The sequence below is a fragment of the Heloderma suspectum genome, chromosome 2, assembly GCF_057233095.1.
Source record: "Heloderma suspectum isolate Gila_16-S chromosome 2, 16-S_ref, whole genome shotgun sequence".
NCBI lineage: Eukaryota > Metazoa > Chordata > Lepidosauria > Squamata > Helodermatidae > Heloderma > Heloderma suspectum.
This window is the reverse complement of record NC_139459.1, coordinates 235,328,350-235,352,338: the sequence shown is the minus strand read 5'-3', so window position 1 is coordinate 235,352,338 and position 23,989 is coordinate 235,328,350. Positions and strand designations below refer to the sequence as shown.

Genomic DNA, 23,989 nt, shown 5'->3' with positions numbered 1-23,989 from the left:
AACCACTCAGTTGTTCCATGTCTGGTTCTTACTGTTGCTTCTTGACCCTCGTACAGGTTTCTCAGGAGACAGGTAAGGTGTTCTGGTACTCCTATCTCTTTAAGAATTTGCCACAGTTTGTTGTGATCCACACAATCAAAGGCTTTAGCGTAGTCAATGAAGCAGAAATAGATGTTTTTCTGGAATTCTCTTGCTTTCTCCATGATCCAGAGAATGTTGGAGATTTGATCTCTAGTTCCTCTGCCTCTTCGAAACCCAGTTTGTACTTCCGGTAGTTCTCGGTTCGCATACTGCTGAAGCCTAGCTTGTAGGATTTTGAGCATCACCTTGCTACCATGTGAAATGAGCGCAATTGTACAGTAGTTTGAACACTCTTTGGCATTGCCCTTCTTTGGAATTGGAATGTAAACTGACCTTTTCCAGTCTTGTGGCCACTGCTGAGTGTTCCAAATTTGTTGGCATATTGAGTGCAGCACTTTAACAGCATCATCTTTTAGGATTTTAAATAGCTCAGCTGCAATACTGTCATCCCCGCTAGCTTTGTTGTTAGTAATGCTTCCTAAGGCCCACTTGACTTCACTCTCTAGGATGTCCAGCTCAAGTTCAGTGACCGCACTATCATGGCTATCAGGGACATTAAGATCTTGCCTGTATAGTTCTTCTGTGTATTCTTTCCACCTCTTCTTAATCTCACCTGCTTCTGTTAGGTCCCTGCCTTCTTTGTCCTTGATCATGCCCATCTTTGCACAAAACGTTCCCTTGAGATCTCCGATTTTCTTGAAAAGATCTCTAGTCTTTCCCATTCTATTGTTTTCCTCCATTTCTTTGCATTGTTCATTTAAGAAGGCCTTCTTGTCTCTCCTTGCTGTTCTCTGGAAATCTGCAATCAGTTGGGTATATCTTCCCCTTTCTCCCTTGCTTTTCGCTTCCCTTCTTTCCTCAGCTACTTGTAAAACCTCAATCTGATTTCGATATTGACCATCTGGTGATGTCCATGTGTAGAGTCGCCTCTTGTGCTGTTGGAAAAGAGTGTTTGCTGTGATCAGCGTGTTCTCTTGGCAAAACTCTATTAGCCTTTGTCCTGCTTCATTTTCTACACCAAGGCCATGCTTGCCTGTTATCCCGGTGATTTCTTGACTCCCTACTTTAGCATTCCAATCCCCTATGATGAAGAGGACATCTTTTTTTGGTGTTAGTTCTACAAGGTGTTGTAGGTCTTCATAGAACCGATCAACCTCAGCTTCTTCGGCCTCAGTGGTTGGGGCATAGACTTGAATTACTGTGATGTTGAATGGTTTGCCTTGGATTCGTACTGAGATCATTCTATCATTTTGGAGATTGTACCCCAGTACTGCTTTTCCCATCCTTTTGTTGACTATGAGTGCTACTCCATTTCTTCTATGGGATTCTTGCCCACAGTAGTAGATATGATGGTCACCTGAATTAAATTCGCCCATGCCTGCCCATTTTAGTTCGCTGATTCCCAAGATGTCGATGTTCAATCTTGCCATCTCAAGTTTGACCACCTCCAGCTTACCTTGATTCATTGATCTTACATTCCAGGTTCCTAAACAATATTGTTCTTTACAGCATCGGACTTACTTTTCACCACCAGACACATCCACAGCTGAGTGTCCTTTCAGCTTTGGCCCAGCCGCTTCACTCTTTCTGGCGCTACTTGGAAATTCCCTCTGCTCTTCCCCAGTAGTATATTGGACACCTTCCGACCTGAGGGGCTCATCTTCCAGCGTCATATCTTTTAGCCTTGTGATACGTTCCATGGGGTTTTCTTGGCAAGACTACTGGAGTGGGTTGCCATTTCCTTCTCCAGTGGACCACATTTTGTCAGAACTCTCCGCCATGATCTGTCCGTCTTGGGTGGCCCTGCACGGCATAGCTTACGGCTTCACTGAGTTACGCAAGCCCCTTCGCCACAACAAGGCAGTGATCCATGAAGGGGTGTGTGTGTGTGTGTGTGTGTGTGTATTCTATAAAGCATATTAGCACAATCAATTTCGTTTGGTATGGATTAAAAAAAAACAGTCTGCACAGAATCATATAATTTAGGCTCCATTCCAATGTTCATCATTATTTATATTAATGCTAGACAAGACCTTGATTCCTGCTAAATGACATCAGGCATATGCCCAAAAGTGCAGTGTTGTACAGTTTGTTGGTTTTTGTTTAGTAAATGCCAGGTTTTCTGGTGTTTATGTGCCAGGCATAACAAGCGGTAGCCTCAGGTAGAATGAAAATGGAAAAAATTAGCACCGCTGAGAAGACACAGTGGTTCCTACCTAAAGGTTAGTACAGCAACTCCTTCAAATACCCACCACTTTAAGTCTATTGCCAAGAAATCATAAGCAGCAAACCAGCATATCCTATGCTGAGGTTTGTAGTCCAAGAGCCTGTGTCAAAATACTTACATCATAAGGTACAAAAGGTTTGATTATCTGGACATCTTACAAAAGTTGTGGCATCTCCAAAACCCCCAGTCTTACTGTATGTACAACTGCTAGGATGTTTAGGAGGTGGCAGCCCCCCAAAACTCCTTTTCGAGGGGTATCAGTTTCAACCATGTACCTTAGGACTTAATTCACGGTCCCCTTTTCTGAGTGGTCAGAAAGGGGGTATACCCCAACAAAGTCAGTCAGATTGGACCGTCTGGAATTATATACACTATTCCCCCAACAAATGCTGCATGTTTCATCCATGTACCTTATGATGTGATTATTGGCCCTGAAATGGGGGGGGGGGGCGCCACCCCCTAAATGTCCCAGCACTTGTGCATAAGACTTGCAATTCTGGAAATATCTCAAGGTCTGTAAGATGTCCAGACAGTCAAACCTTTTATAACCTTATGACATAAGTATTTTAGCACAGGCTCTTGGATTATTAAGGGGAAGTGTTTGCACTAGCAATGGTCAAAGTAACAGCCATACTTTAATGTTAAGGCTTAAAAAAAGAAATAGAAGCCAATAGGCCTGATCCAGAGATACATGTGGAGAGATCTGCCTGTGCAACTAGGATTCCCCCATCCCCACTCACTATCCTGAACGGCCAGCTTATCCCCAGTCTTTAAAAACTCCCGACTATGGTAAAGTTGGGGGATGTAACTGAAATGGTGTGAGAAATGCCCTCTGCATTTGCTCGCTGTCATGCACATGCACAAAGGGGTTTTCCAAACTGGCTGCAGTCCATAAGCCAAACTCTGTTTACATTTACCTCAGCCAATGAATATGCCACCTCCTCTGCAGTTGCTCCCACGCTGGCCCTGGTACTTGTAAAGCAGGGGTGCCCAACCTGCAGCGCTTTGGGTGGGAAAGTGTCTGTCTGTCTGTCTGTCTGTCTGTGGGAGGGGATAAATGTGGGTGTGGCTGTGGGGGAAAGGAAGAGCTTGTCTATATGGGGGAAAATATGGTTATTGGTATGTGTGGGTGGGGAAGGGTATGTGAAGAGGGGGGAGGCTGTGTGTGTGTGTCTATGTGTATGTGTTGCATGCATACACATGTGTGGCAGACACTGCTGCAGCCCTCGGGGGCAAAAAGGTTGTGCAGCCCATTGTAACGCTTTGGCTAGGCCTGATGTCAGTGTGGTCAGGCATCTGCCATGGCGCACATGTCAGCAGTAGCTTCATTACTGACTGGACCTTCCAAAACCGTCTGCTGACACCCAGCCTGCCACAGCTGAATAAGCGGCAGTGAGGAAGAAGAGCTACTGCTACCTCCAACCTAACCTCATCCTCTCCGTCACTCCCGTTTATCCAGCCAGAAGCAATTTTGGCAACCCACTCACTGCTGCTGCTGCTGCTCCTCCTCTTTCCCTCATAGCCTGCCTGTTTGCCCACCCTCTCTCTCTTAGTGGTAGGGTAGGTAAGACATTTGTTCTGTTTGCATTTTGATGCGAATGTACCCGATCTTGCACTTTTGAAACAACCAAAACCCAGTTGCCCTTCAGAATTTGCAGTTTTGCAATGGAGTTCTACCATCAAATAATGTGTGGGAAAATGTGTATATTCCAGAAAATATCATACAAAAGTGCATTATATTAGGAAAATTGCTTGCAAAATAAATGCATATACCAGGCAAAAATGCATGTATAAGGAGAAAGTACACAAGAATGTTTGGATTTTTGTGCAAAGTTTTTTTTAAAAATTCTCAACAGTGAGGATGAACGGAACTGAAGATTTGAAAAATGAGAAACTGAGAAGAAGAGGAGTTGATAGATTTGTCCATCCCTACTTAGTAGTGAAAGAGGAGGAAGAGCAGCAGCAGCAGCATGCAGGCCAGCTAAATCACTGACCAGCAGCTTGGGATGTCAGAGAAATCCCCAGTGGATTCAAATGAGTTTGGGTTTCTCTGAATCTGATTCTCTGAATCCGCCCTGCAGATTTCACAGCAGACCAGCTTTTTCTGAGTTCTGCAGACTTGTGGACTGATTTTTTCCCTTTGGGAGGGATTTGCGCACATTTACACTTGCGCTAATGCACACTTGCGCAAATGGAACGAAATTCTTCTACATCCCTAAAAAAAAATCCGATTCATCAATGAGCAGGTGACGGAAGGAAAGATGCTGACAATCCATGAAACACAGACAGAACGGGTTTAACAAAACCTGTACATTCCTATTGACAGTTGGCAGTGGTGAAAAGGAGCTCAAAAGCAGATGGTTGTGGCTGCTAATGCTAACGCTCCTCCTGCTCCTCCCTGGCCAGAGCGAGAGGCTATAATGTGTATGGGGAACAGGAAGGAGGAGCAGCAACAGCAGGCATCGCCAGGAGGCAGAATCTATGTTCCCATATCTCCCACACTTTAAGAGGGCCTACTGACACCATCTTGACTGTGGGCTGCCCCCGCCCCCAGTGCTAAATCTGGAACTAGCGATTTCTTCTGTCCTTGTAAATGCCTCTGGTGTTAAACAAGTGGTTCCCACCCTCTTGAAGGCTTTCATGATATTCAAAGGTATTTAACTGTAACTGTTAGATGAACTGGGTATAAAACAGGGGTGGGCAACATGCATGCTGCATATGGCCCCCAATACCCAACCCCAGCAGTAGAACCCCTGCCACCTCCACTGCCCTCTGGATTTATTTATTTGTTTTAAAAATGGCATCCGTAGTTGCTACAGAGCGGCTATTGGTGCTCCATAGCCAGTTTGGAGTTCCAAAAGGGTTAAGTTTAGCTTGTAAACAAGCTCAATTTAACCACAGTTGCACCCTCTAGAGCTATGGAGCAGTTTGCCATCAACTTTTGGCAGCAAATTGAGAATTTTGCTCTTTTGGGGGAGGCATGTCCATTGTCTGGGTGGTGCCCCACAGACTGCAACCCATAGGGGGCTGGGGTGAAAATGGCCCCTGGACCTCCCAAAGTTGCCCACCCCTGTTACAAAAAGTTAAAACTAAAATTCTTCCATTGATAAACAGACTACCTGTTATAGGTATTCAGCAGTGAAAATAAGTTTCTCTATAGCATTAGTGCTGCTAATTTTTTAGCTGATATAATTCTATAATTTAGTACACACATGGAGTGTTGTTTAAAGCTCTAGAACACGAAGCAGAAGGTGTTAGTTTTCACACAATCCTAAGCATGTGGGGGTTTTAACTGAATGACATGTATTCCAGGAGAAGGATGTGACCCCAGATAACAGGCTGTTGATGGAAGTGAGAAATGCATCATGCCAGCTAGAATCTTTGACACCGTTTATGTCTGCAAAGACCACCTCTTCCATCACAGATTTTTTTCTTGCTCTGACCCTCTGCAACACTGTTGTGGTGTCCACAGCAACTGATCCAAGAGAAAGGGTAATCTCTCACTTTAACTTCCCTGTTAGGAAAGTAGTTCTTTTGTAATGCATTGAACCTAATAAAAGACTTGAGAGTTTTATGACAACTATCAAAGAGGTAAGTAAGAAGCCTCCTTTAGAATTGCATTGAGGGAGTCTTCCCCCTGCCCCCCTGCCCCATTGTGGCTGGTGACTCCAGTTCTGGAGGAGCTGTGGTTCTATTCAGGGTTTTAGATACCACCAGCCAAGTGCTATCCAAGGTGCTGAACCCATTTTGGGGATATGGTTCAGCACCTTGGATAGCACCATTAGAGTTTTGGCTGGTGGTAACTAAAACCCTGAATGGAATCACAGCACCTCATGAACTGGAATCACCAGCCGCCAAGTTCCCCTTCCCCACTTTGGCCTGCAATAATCCCATTGAATATTCTGTCTGACTGCTTTCATATCTTCCTGCCTAGCCACTTCCCCCCTTTGTCCTAAGGAATATGCTAATTTGAAAATTAAATAGTTTCCCCCTTATATTTCTTGGTTATGGCTGCAAACATCAATTGATTAATTGGCATGATTAAATTATTAAAGTCTTAATCGCAGCTTTTAAATGTATTCCATTTCAGCAGGCTAGTTGCTTCCTTTGCAGAACAGAATCCTTTATGTGCTCTGCAAAGTACCCTACCTTGAGCAAAGGAATATGAAGCTCAAGCTCCTCTGCCACCATCCCCTGCCCCACTCACAAAATGACCCCACACTTCAGTAGCCCTGTCAGCTCAGTGCCTTGTGAAAGGGTCTTCAGAATGTTATGAATAATCAGGGAACACTCTTCAACTCCACAAAACTGAGCAAGATGGTATGTGTCTAATCATGCCTCAGGGGCACTGGCTGCCTAGGAAAACAGAACCATAACACTGTCTATTGCCTCAGAAGATACAGGCAGGCAGCAGCAAGGCGTTTAAGGAGAGAACTGCATGCCATGCAGCCTACTCTGTGCCCCCTAAGTTAACCTGCTGCCTTCAAGTTCAGCAGAGAACATCATCCCATCATTAGCGTTGAAGACAGATTCATCTGCCAGTCCAGGCAGCTTTTGTCCATGGAATGGGAGAGGGCGCCATCCTATCATCCGCCTCAGGCAGCAACATGTCTTGGGCCAGCCATGCTCAGAACTCACGACTTGAATGCACAATCCAAGGGCTTTGTCCAAGTCACAAATCTGTTGTTGTTTTTAAAATATACGTAAGAATAGCCCTCGTTTCTCTAAAGTTCAGAGATTACCTCTCACCTGCCTAATAAGAAGAAGCACCTAGCACATCCGACCTAAAATGGGGAGAATGGAGAAAATAGTGCCTGGATCCACCTGGGGCCTGAAAGCCACCAGTTGACCAGAATGCTTGAGAATTGTGTTCTCTCTGCATTTGGAAGCAAACCATACACCCCCTGTACTAATGTGTGGATTGAAAAAAACTCAATTATCCTTCCCATTTCGCATGACTCCCAATTTGGCGATGGGGTTTTTGGCTTTAAAAAACATACCAAAATGCAAAAATGCACTTTCTATAATAAAGTACATATAAAATATGAATTTTAAGGTTAAATGTGTATAAAATGCATATTGTACAATAAAATGCCTCCAACATTTTATGCAGATTGCAGATTAAGGCAAAAATGGGACAGAATGGACTTATGAATGAAGTTGAACATGTGTGAAACTGAGACGGAATAAAATTAGATGGATTTGTCCATCTGTACCACTTGACCACCCTTGCTCTAAATAATAAATAGGCGCTTTTCTGTTTGCTCTGTTTTGTTCTGCATTGTCACATAATGAAGAAAAGCTTTCACCTTCATTCAGGATCAACAGAAAAGCACTTTTCATATAGGTTAACTGATTTAGTGATCAGTGAAAAACCAAAAAAAATCCATCGACTTAGAATTCTTTGGTTGACAGCCCTACTCTTGTATATGACAGGATTCCCTAAGTCCATATTCATGTTTAATTATCTTAATACATTTGCAGATTGTAAGATGTTTCAATCTTTGGCTGCTTCTATAAGGATGTAGATAAACAAAAATACTCCTGATCTAGATGTCCACTAAACAAGCCCCTCATTGTAACTGGAGACATCACCTGGTGCATACTTCTTTTTAATGTTTTATTGCATGGTGCATAGCAATGCTCTACTGATTTGAAAATCTCCCATGTCTTGTACTGTACAATTTCAGTGATAATTAATCCTGATTGCTCTTTTCTCTCAAGGCTACTACTCCATCACTGATGAAACCATCAGGACTCTCCCTGGAGAAAATTCACCAGCTGTTCCAGAGGCTAAAGCTGGCAAGCCTTAGCCAGTCTTTTTTGCCAGCTCAGTCAAGCTCAGAGAGTTTTAACACAGAAAGCACCAGAGTCTGTGCCGATTCCAAAACAAAAGATGATTTTTCCACCCAAAGCTCCTCCACCTTAACCAATGATGACAGTTTTCAAAGTGACTCAATAACTGGGAATGACGCCACTGTGGATTCTGATCCTTCTCTGATTGAGATCTGTGGGGCAGTTAACCAAGAGGCTTTGCAGTCAGGATGTTGTTATGAGGCCGAAAGCCCCGATGAAGCAGCCCTTGTCCATGCAGCCTGGGCCTACGGGTTTACATTAGTGTCCAGGACTGCTAGACAAGTGACTGTGAGGCTGCCAGAAGGGACTGTCCTCACCTTTGACCTCTTATTCACTTTGGGATTTGACTCCAACAGGAAAAGAATGTCCGTGGTGGTGAGGCATCCTCTTACCAGTGAGATCATTGTGTACACCAAAGGAGCTGACTCTGTCATAATGGACTTATTAGAAGACCCTGCCAGAGGTAATGTGTGTGTTAGGCAATGAACTGTTGACAATGTGTCACTTGGGTGGCATGCATGATATATCCAGTCTGCAGGATTATGCAGGAAGCAAAACTGTTGTTAGCACTACAAGCCTTAGTACTGCAGATCAGAGCAGAGATGTCCATTTGTTGAACTGGAGAGTGCTTAGAATATAGAGCAGCCTAATTTGGATTTGCAGAGACCCTAAGTTAATTGGCTTTATGAGCTCTACAGTCATGTCATAAGAATCTTGCATAGTGTGATGCTCTACTGAGGACAGAAACACACTAATAAATAGCAATGGGCTGTTAACTGTAGTGGTCACGATCTAGGAAACATCAAGCACGCTTAAGTCCCTTTGTGACTAATGTTGATTTCATGTTGATTTCAATGGGACTTAAGCCTGTGTAAGATAAGGTGAGGACCAATCATCCATCCCTCTAACAGAGAACTCAGTACCCCTTGTGCTGACAGGATCGGAACCACAATGGGTCCACTGAGAAACGAGGGGAAGCTATCAGTGTGCTCAGGGGAACCCTCAGCCTTGCTCCTTCCCTTATACTTCAGGCACGCTGTCAAACTAGGGGTTGTTGTTTCTTTCTGAAAGTGTCACAGGTTTTATGCACCTGCTTTTCCAGTCATTCGTCGCTTTATTTTTTTTTTTTAAATGGGGGAAGTTTTTTAAACTGCTCCAGGAATTGGGGAGATTTCTTTTTAACATCATGTGTGCCAGCAAGTCCATGTCAAGCATTGTCAGTTTCTACTGCAAAAATGGAAGTACTGCATTATTGTTTTTCCAGACCTCAGCCCTGAGAGGAAGAGTAGATTTGAACTGAACACAGCAAGGGTGCTTCCAAAGCAGCCCCACTGCTCTAAAAATGTCACATTTCTAACTTTCATCTATGATACACTGGGGACTGCATAGTTCTCATTTTTGTGCTTTTCGTGCTTGGAAAGACGTGCATGTAATATTAGGTAGTTTTTACAGGAGTACGAGCCCAGACCTCCCATTAGCCAGGCTCTGACCTTTAATTCAGGTGATGGAGCAGGCCTGGGACCCCCCATCCACCTGGCTGCTTTTGCAAAAGTCAGGAAGTCAGTCTCCCTGCCCCATATACCTAACAGTGCAAGCCTGTGCATGTGTGCTCAGGGGTAAGTCACAGATTATTCCATGGAATTTACTTGCCTATACATGTGCACAGGATTGCACCCCGAGAGGGAGTGAAAGAAGATTCTGAAAGAAAGGCAAAGACAGACAGAAAGGGGGGTTAGAAAGAAAGAGAAACAAAGGAAAAGAGAGTGGTAGTGAAGACGTGTAGGTATGTGTGTGTGAAAGAGAATATGAGTGATCTCACAGGGAAGATTCAAGAGAAGGGGACAAGCTGAGGAGCAGCGCAACAGGGGACAACCAGCTGGAGAGAAAAAGCTCTACTTGGCTTGGTTGGGGAGGGGCTTTGAAGTTCTGTTTTACAGCACAGTTGGGGAAGGCAATGGCAAACCACCCCGCTATAGTCTGCCATGAAAACGCCAGTGCAAGCAGCATCCCTCTAGGAGTCAGCAATGACTTGGTGCTTGCACAGGAGAAACCTTTCCTTTCCTATACATACACACTCAGAAGTAAGTCCCATTGAGTTCAATCGGGCCTTCTGCCAGGTAAGTGGGTATAAGATTGCAGCTTTAACGTCCTGGAAGCTGCAGGTGATAGGACTAGAGAGCCGTCTATGCCTGATTCTCTATGCATCCATGGGTATATCCACTCATGCTCTATTGTGATTTTCTTTCACCAATAGAGCCTGATGACTCATGTCTTCTTTTGGAGGGAGGTCTATCTCAAACTTGGGTTCACCCAGTGAATGATGGATATCATCATCATCATCATCTTAATTAATTATATCCTGCCTTCTTCCCAATAATGGGACACAAGGCAGCTCTACAACATTAAAACTTGTACAATTAAAACCTATAAATAGAAGTATAAATAGAAGTATACTAAAGTTAAAAAATATAATTAAATAATCAATAATATTGTATAAAATATCAAAATGTTAAAAGACAACAAGAAATATAGTATCCATCCGTCCTATTCTCACAGGTCCAGACTAGCTATCCCCAAAGGCTTGCCGGAACAAAAAAGTGTTTACATGCCTGTGAAAACATATCAAGGAGAGTGCCACTCTCGCCTCCCTAGGAAGGGAGTTCCAGAGCCTTGGGGCAGCCACTGAGAAGGCCCTCTCCCGTGTTCCCACCAGACGTGCCTGTGATGGTGGCGGGACAGCGAGAAGGGCTTCCCCTGAAGATCTCAGGGCACGAGCAGGCTCATAGGGGAGAATACGGTCTTTCAGATAACCTGGATCCAAGCCACATAGGGCTTTATAGGACATGACCAGCACTTTGAATTGTGCCTGGAAACAGACTGGGAGCCAGTGAAGCTGTTCTAGCAGGGGAGTTGTATGCTCCCTGTAGCCAGACCGTCAGCAGTCTGGCAACAGCTCTTTGAACCAGCTGAAGTTTCCGAACACTCTTCAGAGCCCCCCCCCCCTGTACAGGGCATTACAGTAATCCAAACGGGATGTAACTAAGGCATATGTCACTATGGCCAAGTCAGACATCGCAAGGAACGGGCGCAGCTGGCGCACTAGCTTTAGCTGTGCAAATGCACTCCTGGCCACCGCTGAAACCTGGGCATCCAGGCTCAGGGCTGAATCCAGAATTACACCCAAGCTGCGAACCTGTGTCTTCAGGGGGAGTGTAACCCCATCCAGCACAAGCTGTATCCCTATTCCCTGATCTACCTTTCGACTGACCAGGAGCACCTCTGTCTTGTCTGGATTAAGCTTCAATTTGTTTGCCCTCATCCAGTCCATTACTGCTGACAGACACTGGTTCAGCACCCAAACAGCTTCCTTGGAATTAGATGGAAAGGAAAAGTAGAGTTGGGTGTCATCAGCGTACTGGTGACACCGAACCGCAAAACTCCGGACAACCTCCCCCAGTGGTTTCATGTATATGTTAAATAGCATGGCGGACAAAACAGAACCCTGAGTAACTCCACAAGCCAATGGCCAGGGAGTCGAACAGAAGTCCCCCAGCACCACCTTCTGGGTCTGCCCCTCCAAGAAGGAATGGAGCCACTGTAAAACAGTGCCTCCAAGTCCCATCCCAGCAAGAACATTGTAGCAGACTGAGGATAGACCAACAGAAAGTCCTTCTTTGCAAAACACAATAACTTATTGCAGCTTCTTGCTGCCAGATGTAACGGCCACTGGCTCAGATGACTTTAACAGGGAATTAAACCAAGTAATATTGTACATTTGAATAGGGAACATTGGCCCATGGAAGTTCCCCATCAGGCCCACAAAGGCTCCCTCCCTTGCCCCACACCCTTCAGGTCACGCAGATTCCCCTTAGCGCACTGCTCACCATCCTAATGAGGAGATCGAGTGGCACACTCTGCTTCATTCACCCCACATCCTCCCCAGTGGGGGAAGATATAGAGCAGGTGAATTCACCCCAACCGAGGCACCAGCTGGAGGAGCTCCTCCAGCCAGCACGTTGGGGTATGTGGGTTTCCCTGGCTGGAGCAAAGCTGGGTCCCCAACCAAGGACCCATCTGGAGGAGCTCCAGATGATGCTTTGGCCAGGGACCAGATGACATCAAAGGGGCGTCATCCAACCCATGTCTGGGGGGTATTAGCCATGACAGATAAATGTTCACAGGTGCTGAGCACTACATGGTGGGGACATGGCCTAGCTGACTGCTGTGGGAAGCAGGAAGATGCTGGAATAGATGGACCCTTAGGTGCTCTGCCTTAGGTAGCAAAATGTCTGGGCAGGCCCTGCAGGAGTGAGATGGCAGGCTTGGAATAATCTGCAGCTGGAATAAGCAATTGCCTATTTGTGTTTCACAGCTAATACAACAACGGAAAAGAGGATAAGAAAAGTAAGAACACAAACCCAAAAACATTTAGATCTGTATGCACGAGATGGCCTGAGAACCCTTTGCATAGCTAAGAAGGTAAGAAGCAGCTCTCTCTTCTTCTTGATTAAAAAAAAAATAGCCAGCAAATGGCTTATACTGATGTTTCAAACCAATCCCCCTGTGGAATGATGATTCTGTATCTGCTTCCATAGGTTTGTTTCCTATTCCTTTTTATCTCCCTGATCTGAATAATCTTATAATTAAACTCACAGGACCAATACTCTAATCCAGCCTCTCCATTTCTGCTCTTCTTGTCATTATCCTGGCTGTTCCTAACTCAGTGATTCCAAAAGCTTTCTCAAATAGAGCAGCCTTCCCCTGACCAGGTGCCCTCCAGATGTTTGTGACTTCGACTCCCATCAGCCCCTGCCAGCATGGCCAATGCTCTGGAATGCTGGGAGTTGCATCCAAAATGTATGGAGGGCAGCAGGTTGGGGAAAGGCTGAACTAGATGCTCCCTTATATTTCATGAAGTATTTGGTACTCCATCTAGGCTGATTAATCATGATGCAAATTGTCTGATGCCTGTAGCTTCTTCCTACTTTACTGGAGAAGATCCATCAAAGCCTGCGTTAATATTCTAAGGCTGCTCCAGAGAATATGATTTGTGGATTACAGTCTTGGGCCAATGAACTGGAAGTTGAGAAAGGGTGTTTAGATACCAGTTTTTGCACTGACATTTCATATTAGCTTGAAAGGAGCGTTTGGGTTTGCTACTGGGTTGTACAGAGGAGAAGGTTTAGAGTGGGTCACCGTGATGTTGACGACAGTCAGCAGCTCATTCTAAGAATTGGTTCAGGCATAAAGTCAAACCATGGGTTGTTTGTTTATATTACGCCTTTCCTCTATAAATAGTTTCAAGGCAGTTATCTAAAATAAAATACAAGATAAAATACAAAATTATAATTAAAACATAAAAGTAAATCAATTGAAAATGCATACATTACGAAGAAATAATAGCGCCCACCAGTTAAAACCTACTTCAACACACAAGTCAGCATAAAAGCCAAAAGCCTGTTTGAATGAAAACATCTTTGCCTGCCTACAGAAGGACATCAGAATGGAACTACCCTGGCTTCCCTTGGGAGGGAGTTTCAGAGCCTGGGAGTAGCCACCAAGAAGGCCCTTTATGGAGTTCCCATGCCATGGGCCCCCGATGGTGGATGGATACAAAGAAGGGCCTCCCCTCAGGATCTTAAAACCTGGACAGGCTCATATAAACGAATGTGGTCTTTCAAGTGGCCTGGTCCCAAGTCATGTAGGGCTTTATAAGTCAGAACCTGTACTTTGAATTGTGCCCAGGAATGGACCGGTAGCCAGTGAAACCATTGTAGTAAAGATAACCTACCTCATCCAGAAACACCTGGTTTGAGCTAACTGTAGTTCAGACTTGAAACTATGATCCGTAGTCCAGACATACAAACCATGGTTTGTTGTTTGCACAGCTTCATTCATCTCTAGGATGTCCAGATGCAAAAGAGTTGTGTAGAAGAGGGAGTGTCAGCAGGGGTAGCTGTATCTGCTGAAATTCCCCTTTCTGCACAACAGTTATTAAAGATGCAAGAACCCTGTCCTCTTTTGAATCTGGCCACTCTACTTTCTCCCACCAGGGCCAGCCCTGCCATTAGGCAGAGTGAGGCAGCCACCTCAGGTGGCAGATGCTGAGAGGTGGCCAGATGGCAAGTGGCAAGGTGTTGGAGGACAGAGCTGTGTGTGCCATGTGGCCTGCCCCGCACCCCCTAAGTGTGCTGGTCAGCCTCAGCTGCAGTGAAGGACACTATCCTTTCACCAGTGTTGAAATAAGGCACCATGTTGTTCTTTGCCTCAAGCAGCCAAATGCCTTGGGCCACCTGTCTCCCACTGTCTCTGAGAATCCCTAGATAGTATTCCAGACATCAGCCTCTGAGGGCAAAGTAACATCCCAAGCCATAGTTCTTCTGCTCAGATGTAAGTGCTAAACCATGGTTTGCCCAAACTGTGGCTTGCAAACCAGCTTCAAACCATGGTTAGGAATGGTGGAAGCTGTTTTGTACTGAGTCAGACCATGGGTCCATCTAGTCCTGTATTGTTGACACTGGCTGGCAGTGGCACTCCAGGGTTTCTTGCTCCACCTGGAGGTGCCAGGGATCAAAATTGGGACCTTCTCCATGCAAAGCATGTGCTCTACCACTGAGCTACAGCCCCACCCCATGAAAGTTTCAGATACTGGTTTGTTGGCCACCCAGAAATTATAATCTGCCTTTAAATGTATTTGAAATTCATACAGGTACTCTACTGATAATACTTTAATGCAAAGGTATGTCCACTGGAACAGAACTTTACAACAGGGGTGCACAACCTTTTGGCCCTGAGGGCCACATTGGGTGTCTGCCGAGATGTTGAGGCCTGCATGTGTGCATGCACACATATGCACACACATTCACATACAACTCACTCATGCACTCCATGTTTGTTTTGAATACATTCCAGTATTTAAAAACCTTCCATTAAAACCGGGCTGAGCAACTCGGAGGCTTACAGCTATCCAACGCAGCACAGGAGTAGCAGTGGAGGCGATCGTCACCTCCGTGCTCCTCCCACTCTGCATTTCAGCTAGGCGGGCTTTTTCACCCATCTAGCTGAGGCATCGGGGATGGAAAGAGACTGGGGAGGCCAGAGGATTCCTCATAAGCCAGCCTCCCCAGTCCCCTCCCCTCCCTACCCATGGGAATGTCTCTTTTACCTTCCCTCCAAGGTCACTTCTGCGACCTCGGAGATGCAGCCGGCACAGTTCTCTCCAAGCCAGCTGTGAGAGGGAGGGGGAGGGGAACCCAGACTTTTGGGTCCAAGGTTGGAGCACTGACTCCAACCTTGGATCCAGGAATCTGAACTATCCTATGGCCCCCTGAACTATCATATGGTCTAGGGGCCATAGGATTGCTCTCCCCAGCTCAAGTGCATTTACCTGGAAGTATATCTCACTGAACTCTGTGAAACACACTTCTTAGCATACATGCATAGGATCAGGCTGCCTGTACTTTTCTTTTAATGCTACTTACTCTGTGGTCAGTGGTAAAAGTATTATAATTTGTACCCGTGTCTACCTGTAGTTCGGAAGTAACGTTCCATCAACATTCACATACTGTCATGGTTTTTGGTGTTGCACGGGCACTCCAGTTGGTCCAACCAATCCCAGACACTTAGGCCTAACAATTGAGCCAGCATGCTGCAAGAACCCTGTGTCTTCACTGTCTGAAATCTTGAGTATCTGTTGTGGTAGGATGGCTTTGGATGGCTTTAAAAGGGGATTAGAGACGTTCATGGAGGATAAGGCTATCAATGGCAACTAGTGCGGAACAGGAGTAGGATGGTGCCACTGTACAGGCAGCTGGTTGGCCACTGTGTGAACAGAATGCTGGACTAGGTGGACCCTTGGTCTCATTTAGCAGAGTTCTTCTTATGTTCTTATGTTAGGTCTTGAACGAAGATGACTTTCAGAAATGGGCCAGCTTTCGTCACGAGGCAGAAGCAGCTATTGACAACAGAGAGGAGCTATTAATGGAGACAGCCCAAAATCTGGAGACTAAACTCACCTTACTAGGTATCTTTGGAGATTAATCATTACATGGTGTAACTTGATATTCATGGCTACTAAAAGTAATTACTGACATGTCTCCAATCCTAAACATATTTACCTGGAAGTGAATCATTCTTTAAGTCTCACCTTTCTTACTCCTAAATAAAGTATTGTCTGACAAATTTCGCCTCTGATGTCTTCCTGTATAGTTTTGAAAATTACAGAAGGGCATACCACACACACACACACACACACACGTGTATATGGACATACAGATGTGTACAGTATAGACTTTGTAGACATGCAGATGCGCACAAACTTGCCAATGGTTTATGATAAGGTATAAATGCTTGCTTTCAAATAAGCAGTGATATCTCCTTTTCCTTGCCTATATACTTTAAGGCCTGCATTTGCCCTGTGCTAAAATGTAGATCAAGCTTCTGTTTTGTTCTGGTCACTATTTTGCTCTTTTGAGCTAGAATTTTCAAAGGATTCCATAGCATTTCCTACAAGTTCAGGTAGGATTTTCCAACCTGGCCCATTCTCATTGCACCATACATGTATGCATGTTGTATATGTTTGCACAAGTATAGTTGTGAAGTGTTAATATGACCCTGTAAGAAATTTTCTTCAATGATGCATTTTAAAATTAGAGACTTTTGTATGTTATACAAAAGTGGTGTATTGCTTCTGTTGTAATGTACAGTAAGATTCATACCTCCCACCCGCCTGAGTAACAATGAATAACATTCCCTTCCCCACTTCTGTGTAACATGAACTAGAAAACATCATCTGTGAGTCAGTGGAACAACCAGTATTCTAAGCAGAGCTTTTGAGTCAGAAATCATCAGATCTATAAGTCGTGTAAGTCAGTGTCCTAGTTTAACTTTTTAAGAATGTGTTAGTTTGCTCTAAGTCAATGGCAGCCAGTCTTTTGGAAATTGTGCCATAATTGTGCCACTCAAGTGCACACAACAACACACATGCCTTAAAGCAGCTTTCCTCAACATGGTGCCCTCCAGGTGTTTTGGACTTCAACTCCTATCAGCCCGGCCTGTGGTCAGGGAGTTGTGGTCCAAAACATCTGGAGAGCACCAGGCTAAGGAAGGCAGCCTTAACAGCTTTATCCCTAGGCTGCTGATCCGTGGGGCACGCAGCAGTGCATGACCAAAGAGACAGGCAGGAGGGGAAGCCAGGCTATGGCATCTCAAGGCCTGTGGTCCCCCTTATGCATAACCAGGAGTGCTTGAAACCTGTTGAGCCTGTTCCATATGTGGCATTTATGGCCCAAGTTAGCCATCCATGCATCCAAGTAGTAATGTGCATGTAATGTACAATACTTATCACTGCCAATGACCTAATAATGACCTCTGGTAGAAGATATGTTATTACTCTCTCAGTCATTAATCATCTTCAGTGTTCATTTAGCCTTCTTAACTTAATTTGTGAACATCTCAAGCAAGGAAATGTAATATAACCTTCCAACTTTCTTTGATGAGACAAGGAGTTGACCTGTTTAGTAGATGTCTTTCAATTAAATAGGTCAACTTTTAGTTAGGTTTCATATCTTTCTCATGATGCTATGACCCCTTTAAAGATATAGGTCATGATCCAGATAATTAGGAGCAAATTCTAAAAAAAACTATTTGTGCAGTTCTATGCAGTGATGCTCAAGTAGCGGTGCAAGTATGTGTATAATGGGCTGCATCCAGATATGGTTTTGCATGCAGAACAGATTCTTGGCATGCAGCTTGATTTTCCTCATGTGCAAGCATTTTTGCATAAACTGCTTGCAGGAATAAAATAGCTCCTTTGCACACTGAAGTCTGTTTCCTCCTACAGAGAAGGATCTCTGGATCAGAGCCATGTTGCACAATTGTGTGGCCACTGCATTGCCACGAAATGTGATATTTCAGCACGTTGCAGTGCAGGGCTTTTGCAATTGCTTACTAAACATTCCACCATTGCCTATGAGGCCAGTGCATGCCTTGAGGAAAAATAACAGAAAGAATCTGCATGAAATTTCTTTCCCAGGACAGGGAGGGACTAAATGCAGAAGATGCTGCCATCTTAATGACGGTGTGGATCTGGTCAGAGCCTGAAGTGGGAGACCACCTGGTAATCCCATGTACACTGCCCTGAGTTCCATGATAAGAGGAAAGATGGGATCTGAATGTACAAATTAATAAAAACATTCCATAGGTTTGCCTTATTTGGGGGATTATCAGTAAATCCATAGATTGGATTGGATTGGATTGGATTTTACTTCAGAACAAAGCAAAGTTTGTTGATCTTTGAAAGTTTTGTGTGTGACGTAAGGTAACTCAGCACACTCAATAAAGGTTGGTTCTCATTTTCTCCTTTCCACCAGGAGCAACTGGGATTGAAGATCAGTTGCAAGATGGAGTGCCTGACACCATTGCTGCTTTCAGAGAGGCCGGGATCCAGACATGGGTGCTGACTGGGGATAAGCAGGAAACAGCTGTCAATATTGCCTATTCTTGCAAACTTCTAGACCAAAGAGACACTGTCTTTACCATTAATACTGAAAGTAAGGTGAGTCTTAACAGCCTGCTAGGGACTGTGTGGCGTTATGTGCCATGATTGAGCCTGCACAAATCCCTTGTTTGAATACAACATCAACAGTGAAAAAACACGGGCCAAAATACTATTTGGAAAATAATCTCTTGAAGCTGCACTGTATTATAGTTCAGAATCCAGGCAGATCTTATGGGCACTGAAAACAAATGGTCAGAAACTGACTTTCATATTGTCGTATGCATTTGGCAGTTTGCAAAAATGCTGTTGAGGGTTTTGCTTTGGTACTTGCTAGTAGGCTCACCATCTGTCCCATATTTAGTAATACTAATTGTAAAACTAAATGAGTAGCCCTTCCTTGAAATAAGAAACAGGTGGCAAGCTGACTTGCTAGATGAAATTTGAGTTGCAACAGTGATTGAACTTGAAAGAATGCCTTCACCCTGCCCTGATTAATTCCATGGTGCAGGGTGGCAATAATGCTTAGGGCAGGCCTGCACAGCCTGCGACCTGCCAAGCCAAATGCAGCCCCCCAGCCATATTTTGTGGCCCTCCAATGACCCAACGAGCCACTTGATTTGTTATTTTTGGCATTGATAGCAGAATTGGGGGAGTGCCCTGCTTAGGGGGGAGTCAAGGATGGAGAAGGTCCTAATGCAGAGTCAGAGACAGTCCAGGGTCTAAGCCACCAGGGTTCACACAGAGAGTACAGCACTAGGTAAAGATGAGTACAAACACGAAGTCAACAGGCAATCTGAGGTCAAGGCCAGCAAGGTTCAAGCAAAGAGTACAGTACCAGGCAAGGAAGAGTCCAGACATAAAGTAACAAGGTGATCCAGGGTCTATTCACAGGAGGTCCAGCAGAGGGAGGGCTAGGAAGTCAGAGACTGTCTTCACACCTGAGTTTTTTAGCAGGATTGTTCTTCTTTAATAACTGGTTTTCACGGGAGCTTTAGACGATGCTGCTGCTCTCCTGCTGCTATCTCACAACTTTCCTTTGCTCTTCCCGTGTTATCTGAGAATGGGGAAAACCTGGCATTTTCTGTGCTTGCGATTGAAATTGTCATTTCCCCCCTGTTTATTTCCCCGTTAGTGTTTTGTCCTGCTTTGTGTGGGCGTGTGCTAGGGGAGTGTTGCTGGGTGGTGTTGAATAACATTGTCATGACAACAATTTGGTGGCAGGGGAGGTCACTGACAGCTTCCGGTGACCGTTTCTGCCTCTCTCCCATTCCACTATGGGCTCAGAGATCCCCTTGAACACAGCAATGCTTACTTTTGAGTAAATCCATTGACTATAAGGCTTTCCTTTCCTGGGAGTAAGTGCCATTGAAATCTGTGTGGCTTGCTTCTGAGTAGGCATGCATAGGTGTGCACTGTAAGTCTACTTAGAGTAGCAGTCATAAGGTCTCCCATCCCCTTCAGTACATTTACTTGAAACCTCCCCTCCCATTGACTTCACTGACTGCTTCTTCTCCTTTTTGCTCACCAGATTGATAGGTTTTTTTCCTCCCAGGGTGGATGGGGGAGACTCCCTTCTCAGCCATGCAGGAGAAAAGCTTGATAGTTAGGATTTCAATCGGTGTTGAAAGTGCCTTTTCTCTTCCCCTGCAGAGCTTGGAATGGTCATTTTTAATAGTTTCCTTTTTGGGTGTGGAGTTGTTTTGGATAAGGCAGTAATGCTGAGGTGGTTTTCCATAGTACTCCCTCCCACCTAGCCAGCCACTATCTCTTCTCCTAGCCCACCTTGCAGGGTCGTTGGGAAGCCAGAATAAAGGGGAAGAGCAACAACAATGGGGAGGGGAAGCAAGCTGGGTCTAATGAAGGTGTCCCCCGTGAAGTGGTTGCCTGGGGAGGGGGGCTGCTAGGGATGGCTTGGTGCATTGACTGTATACAAGTCTGTTTGTGGATTTCTTACTTCTGTAGCTGGGAACCCGGAAATCAGTATACCCTTCAAACTCAGTAGTGCGAGCAATGTACTGCATTTAATTCCATCACACCCTGACATATTTAGCAGAGAAGGTCTAGCAGCGCCAGCAACCTCGGGATAAGCCACCAAGAAGACTCTCTCTCCCTTGGAGGAAGGAGGTGACAAGTTCCCATAGCCTGCTGTCCAGATCACTGGAAGGGCTTGCGACTTCCCTCCTGCTGTGGAGGAGTGGAGGGATGGGACGGAGCCATCAATCATGTTACAGGAACCAATGGTCAGGGGAGGGGAGGGGGCATGGAGCCAGCAGCCCCCTTCTGTCCTGATTGTTCCGTGCAGCTCAGCCCAGCCATGAACAGATATAATGCAGAGGGACACATTATGAGAGATGCCTGTATACAGGGCCAATGTAAATCCCAGAAAGGGTCTGGAATCAAAAGGACTGGTTTGTAGTGGAATAAAATGCCAGGTGTGAAGAGAGCCACAGGCAAGATGATCAGGGACAAGAGTTGGTGTAAAGATGTTGTCCCAGCAGCCCTTCTTGCTTAGCACTGAAGTTTATAAGCTGGAGCTTCCAGAGCCCCACCCTGGTGGTTGCCCGACCTCAGTTTCAGAGACAGAGCTTCCCTCCTCTTGCAGGGACGGACCCATGCCATGGCTATCTCCCACAAGGGCACAGGCTCCTTCTGGTCTGCTTCCAGTCTTCTAGCATGGGCTGCTTCTGGATGGAGTTTGTCTCTGCAAGCTCTAGTCCAGCCTCTGAAGAGGATTCCTCCAGTAGGCGCATGACAAAGCGATGCAGTGTTATTGAGCACCTGGTCAAGCTGACCCACATGGCTGGTGGGCTGCATTCACTTTCATGGGTAATAAGGTGTATAGTTCAGGGCAGAGGGGTAGTGTCATCAGTGGTGCTGGGACTGAGCCCAAGAACAAGGGACATCTAGTTGTAGTGACATGAGATCTCTACCACCCAGTTCTCTGAGCAAGGGTTCCAGCATAGCAGCTCAACCATCAGACAAAGTCAGCTTGTTGTTGTTGTTCAGTCGTTAAGTTGTGTCCAACTCTTTGTGACCCCATGGACCATAGCGCACCAGGCCTTCCTGTCCTCCGCTCTCTCCCGGAGTGTGCTCAAGTTCATATTCATTGCATCGGTGGTGCTGTCTAGCCATCTCATCCTCTGCCATCCCCTTCTCCTTTTGCCTTCAATCTTGCCCAGCATCAGGGTCTTTTCCAGTGACCAAGTCAGCTATGCTATGACATTTACACACAATATAATGGTACAGTTCCATGCAATAATATTACCTTAAGTGCATCTGCTATCAATGTATTGCAATTACTTCTAACTATTCACTGAGGGTAGCATATACTATAAAGCAGCCTTCCCCCACCTGTTGCCCTCCAGATGTGTTGGACTACAACTGCCACTATTCCTGGCCAGCATGGCCAGTTGCCTGCTGGCTGGGGATGATGGAAGTTGTAATCCAGCACATCTGGGGGGCAACAGGTGGGAAGGCTGCTAAAAGTTCAACCAAACAAGGCAGCTCTCACATTGTAAAACACAGATGTGCAAACTAAGAATTAGCATAACACAAATGAGCTGCAAATTATAAATGTGTCTATAATTAAGTCACTACCTGGATAAGCATAACATGATTTACAAAAGGCAATTGTTACGATTAATACTAAATGTTTGATCAAGTAACTTCTGTAAGTTGACATTTGGTTCAGATTCACCAGTCTTTCTGATGGTCAAATGATGATGGGATGATTAAAATGTTATCACAAACCTGTTTAATAATGAAACAACTCCTCCTCCTTTGCTTGTAGTGCATTGTAGCATAAACCCTTGCACATTTATCTTTTCATAGGAAACTTGTGAATCACTGTTAGATATCACATTGGAAGAAGTGAAAAAGAACCAAGGCAATCCAAGAACAATGTGGAATTGTTTTGGTATTCAGCTGCCATTTTCTTTGTCAACCACTTTGACTCCAAATCCTGCTGTCGGTCTGGTGATTGATGGGAGAACCCTGAATACCATTTTCCAGGGACAACTTGAGCATAAGTTTCTTGAACTAACCAAGTATAGTCGCTCAGTTCTGTGCTGCCGGTGTACTCCCTTGCAGAAAAGCATGGTGGTCAAACTTGTACGGAGCCGGCTGAAACATATGACACTGGCTGTAGGTGAGTACATGTCACTGGAGCAGCCTGAACCCAACACTTGGCATTAGTTGCTACTATTTAGCTTGAACTAAAGCCGCCTCCTAGACAAGAGGGAGGGGGGAATGCCGTTCTCTCTCATGCTTGGCTCAATGTCCAAATTACTGGGAAAATGAAAAGGGATTGTGAAGGTCACTTGATGACTTCCCATGTGACAATTTCCAGTGAGACATGTAAACTACCACACTGAACTGTGTTTGATGTGAGTTATAATGTTAGGAAAGGGTATAATTATCATGATCGAGGTGTACAAATTATGCATGGTGTGGAGAAACTGGATAGGGAGACGTTTTTCTCCCTCTCTCGTAATACTAGAACCCGGGGTCATGCCATGAAGGTGGGAGATTCAGGACAGGCAAAGGGAAGTACTTCACGCAGTGCATAGTTAAACTATGGAACTTGCTACCACATGGTGTATTGATGGCCACTAGCTTGGATGGCTTTAAAAGGGGATTAGACAAATTCATGGAGGCTATCAATGGCTAGTAGCCATGAGAGCTATATATCACCTCCAGTACCAGAGGCAGTATGCCTCTAACCTATGTACACCAGTTGCTGAGGAACATAATCTGGGGTGTTATTCTGCTCATGTCCTGTTTGCGGGTTTCCCAGTGGCATCTGCTTGACCTACTCCAAGAACAGAATGCTGGACTATATAGGTCTCTGGTCTGATCCAGCACAACTCTCCTTATGTTCTTACTGTGGGGAACCAGTGACACAGAGGATATGTAGTCCAGCCCTCCCCCTTCCCTGTCACATCTTGGAAAAGAACTCATGGGGTGGGTGAGGTCCCTGTTCTGACAGGAGCAGTTGAATTGTCTCCTGGTGCTGGCTGCTATGAATTACTGCTTCGTAGAATCGTATAGTTGGAAGGGGCCTTGTGAGCCATCTGGACCAAGCCTCACAGGCAGGAAGGTTTTCATGTGGGAGAGTATTCAGTTGTGCAATCCTCCACCTGAAGTACAAACATTTCAAGTGGCCATTGTTTTTCTGCATGCGTAGTTTGGCCTTGGGTTCACACATTTCTGCTCAACATTCAATGTCTCATCACTTGATAAAGCATTACTTCAGGGGTGGGCGACTTGTGACGCTCCAGATATTTTGTTCTACATCTCCCACCAGCCCTAGCCAGCATAGCCAATGG

At 45.2% G+C, this 23,989-nt stretch overlaps 1 protein-coding gene across 3 annotated transcripts in view; it reads left to right on the top strand.

Annotated features, from left to right (window-relative positions):
* The window catches only part of ATP10B (ATPase phospholipid transporting 10B (putative)), a 249,416-nt gene that overhangs the window by 206,180 nt on the left and 19,247 nt on the right, over positions 1–23,989 (top strand). For all 3 annotated transcript variants that reach the window (XM_084838609.1, XM_084838610.1, XM_084838611.1), the window contains 6 exons: positions 5,621–5,800; positions 8,033–8,627; positions 12,537–12,643; positions 16,061–16,187; positions 18,535–18,719; positions 22,494–22,809. In XM_084838609.1, coding sequence (XP_084694735.1) covers positions 5,621–5,800; positions 8,033–8,627; positions 12,537–12,643; positions 16,061–16,187; positions 18,535–18,719; positions 22,494–22,809 — 1,510 coding nt within the window. The remainder of the gene's footprint in view (positions 1–5,620; positions 5,801–8,032; positions 8,628–12,536; positions 12,644–16,060; positions 16,188–18,534; positions 18,720–22,493; positions 22,810–23,989) is intronic.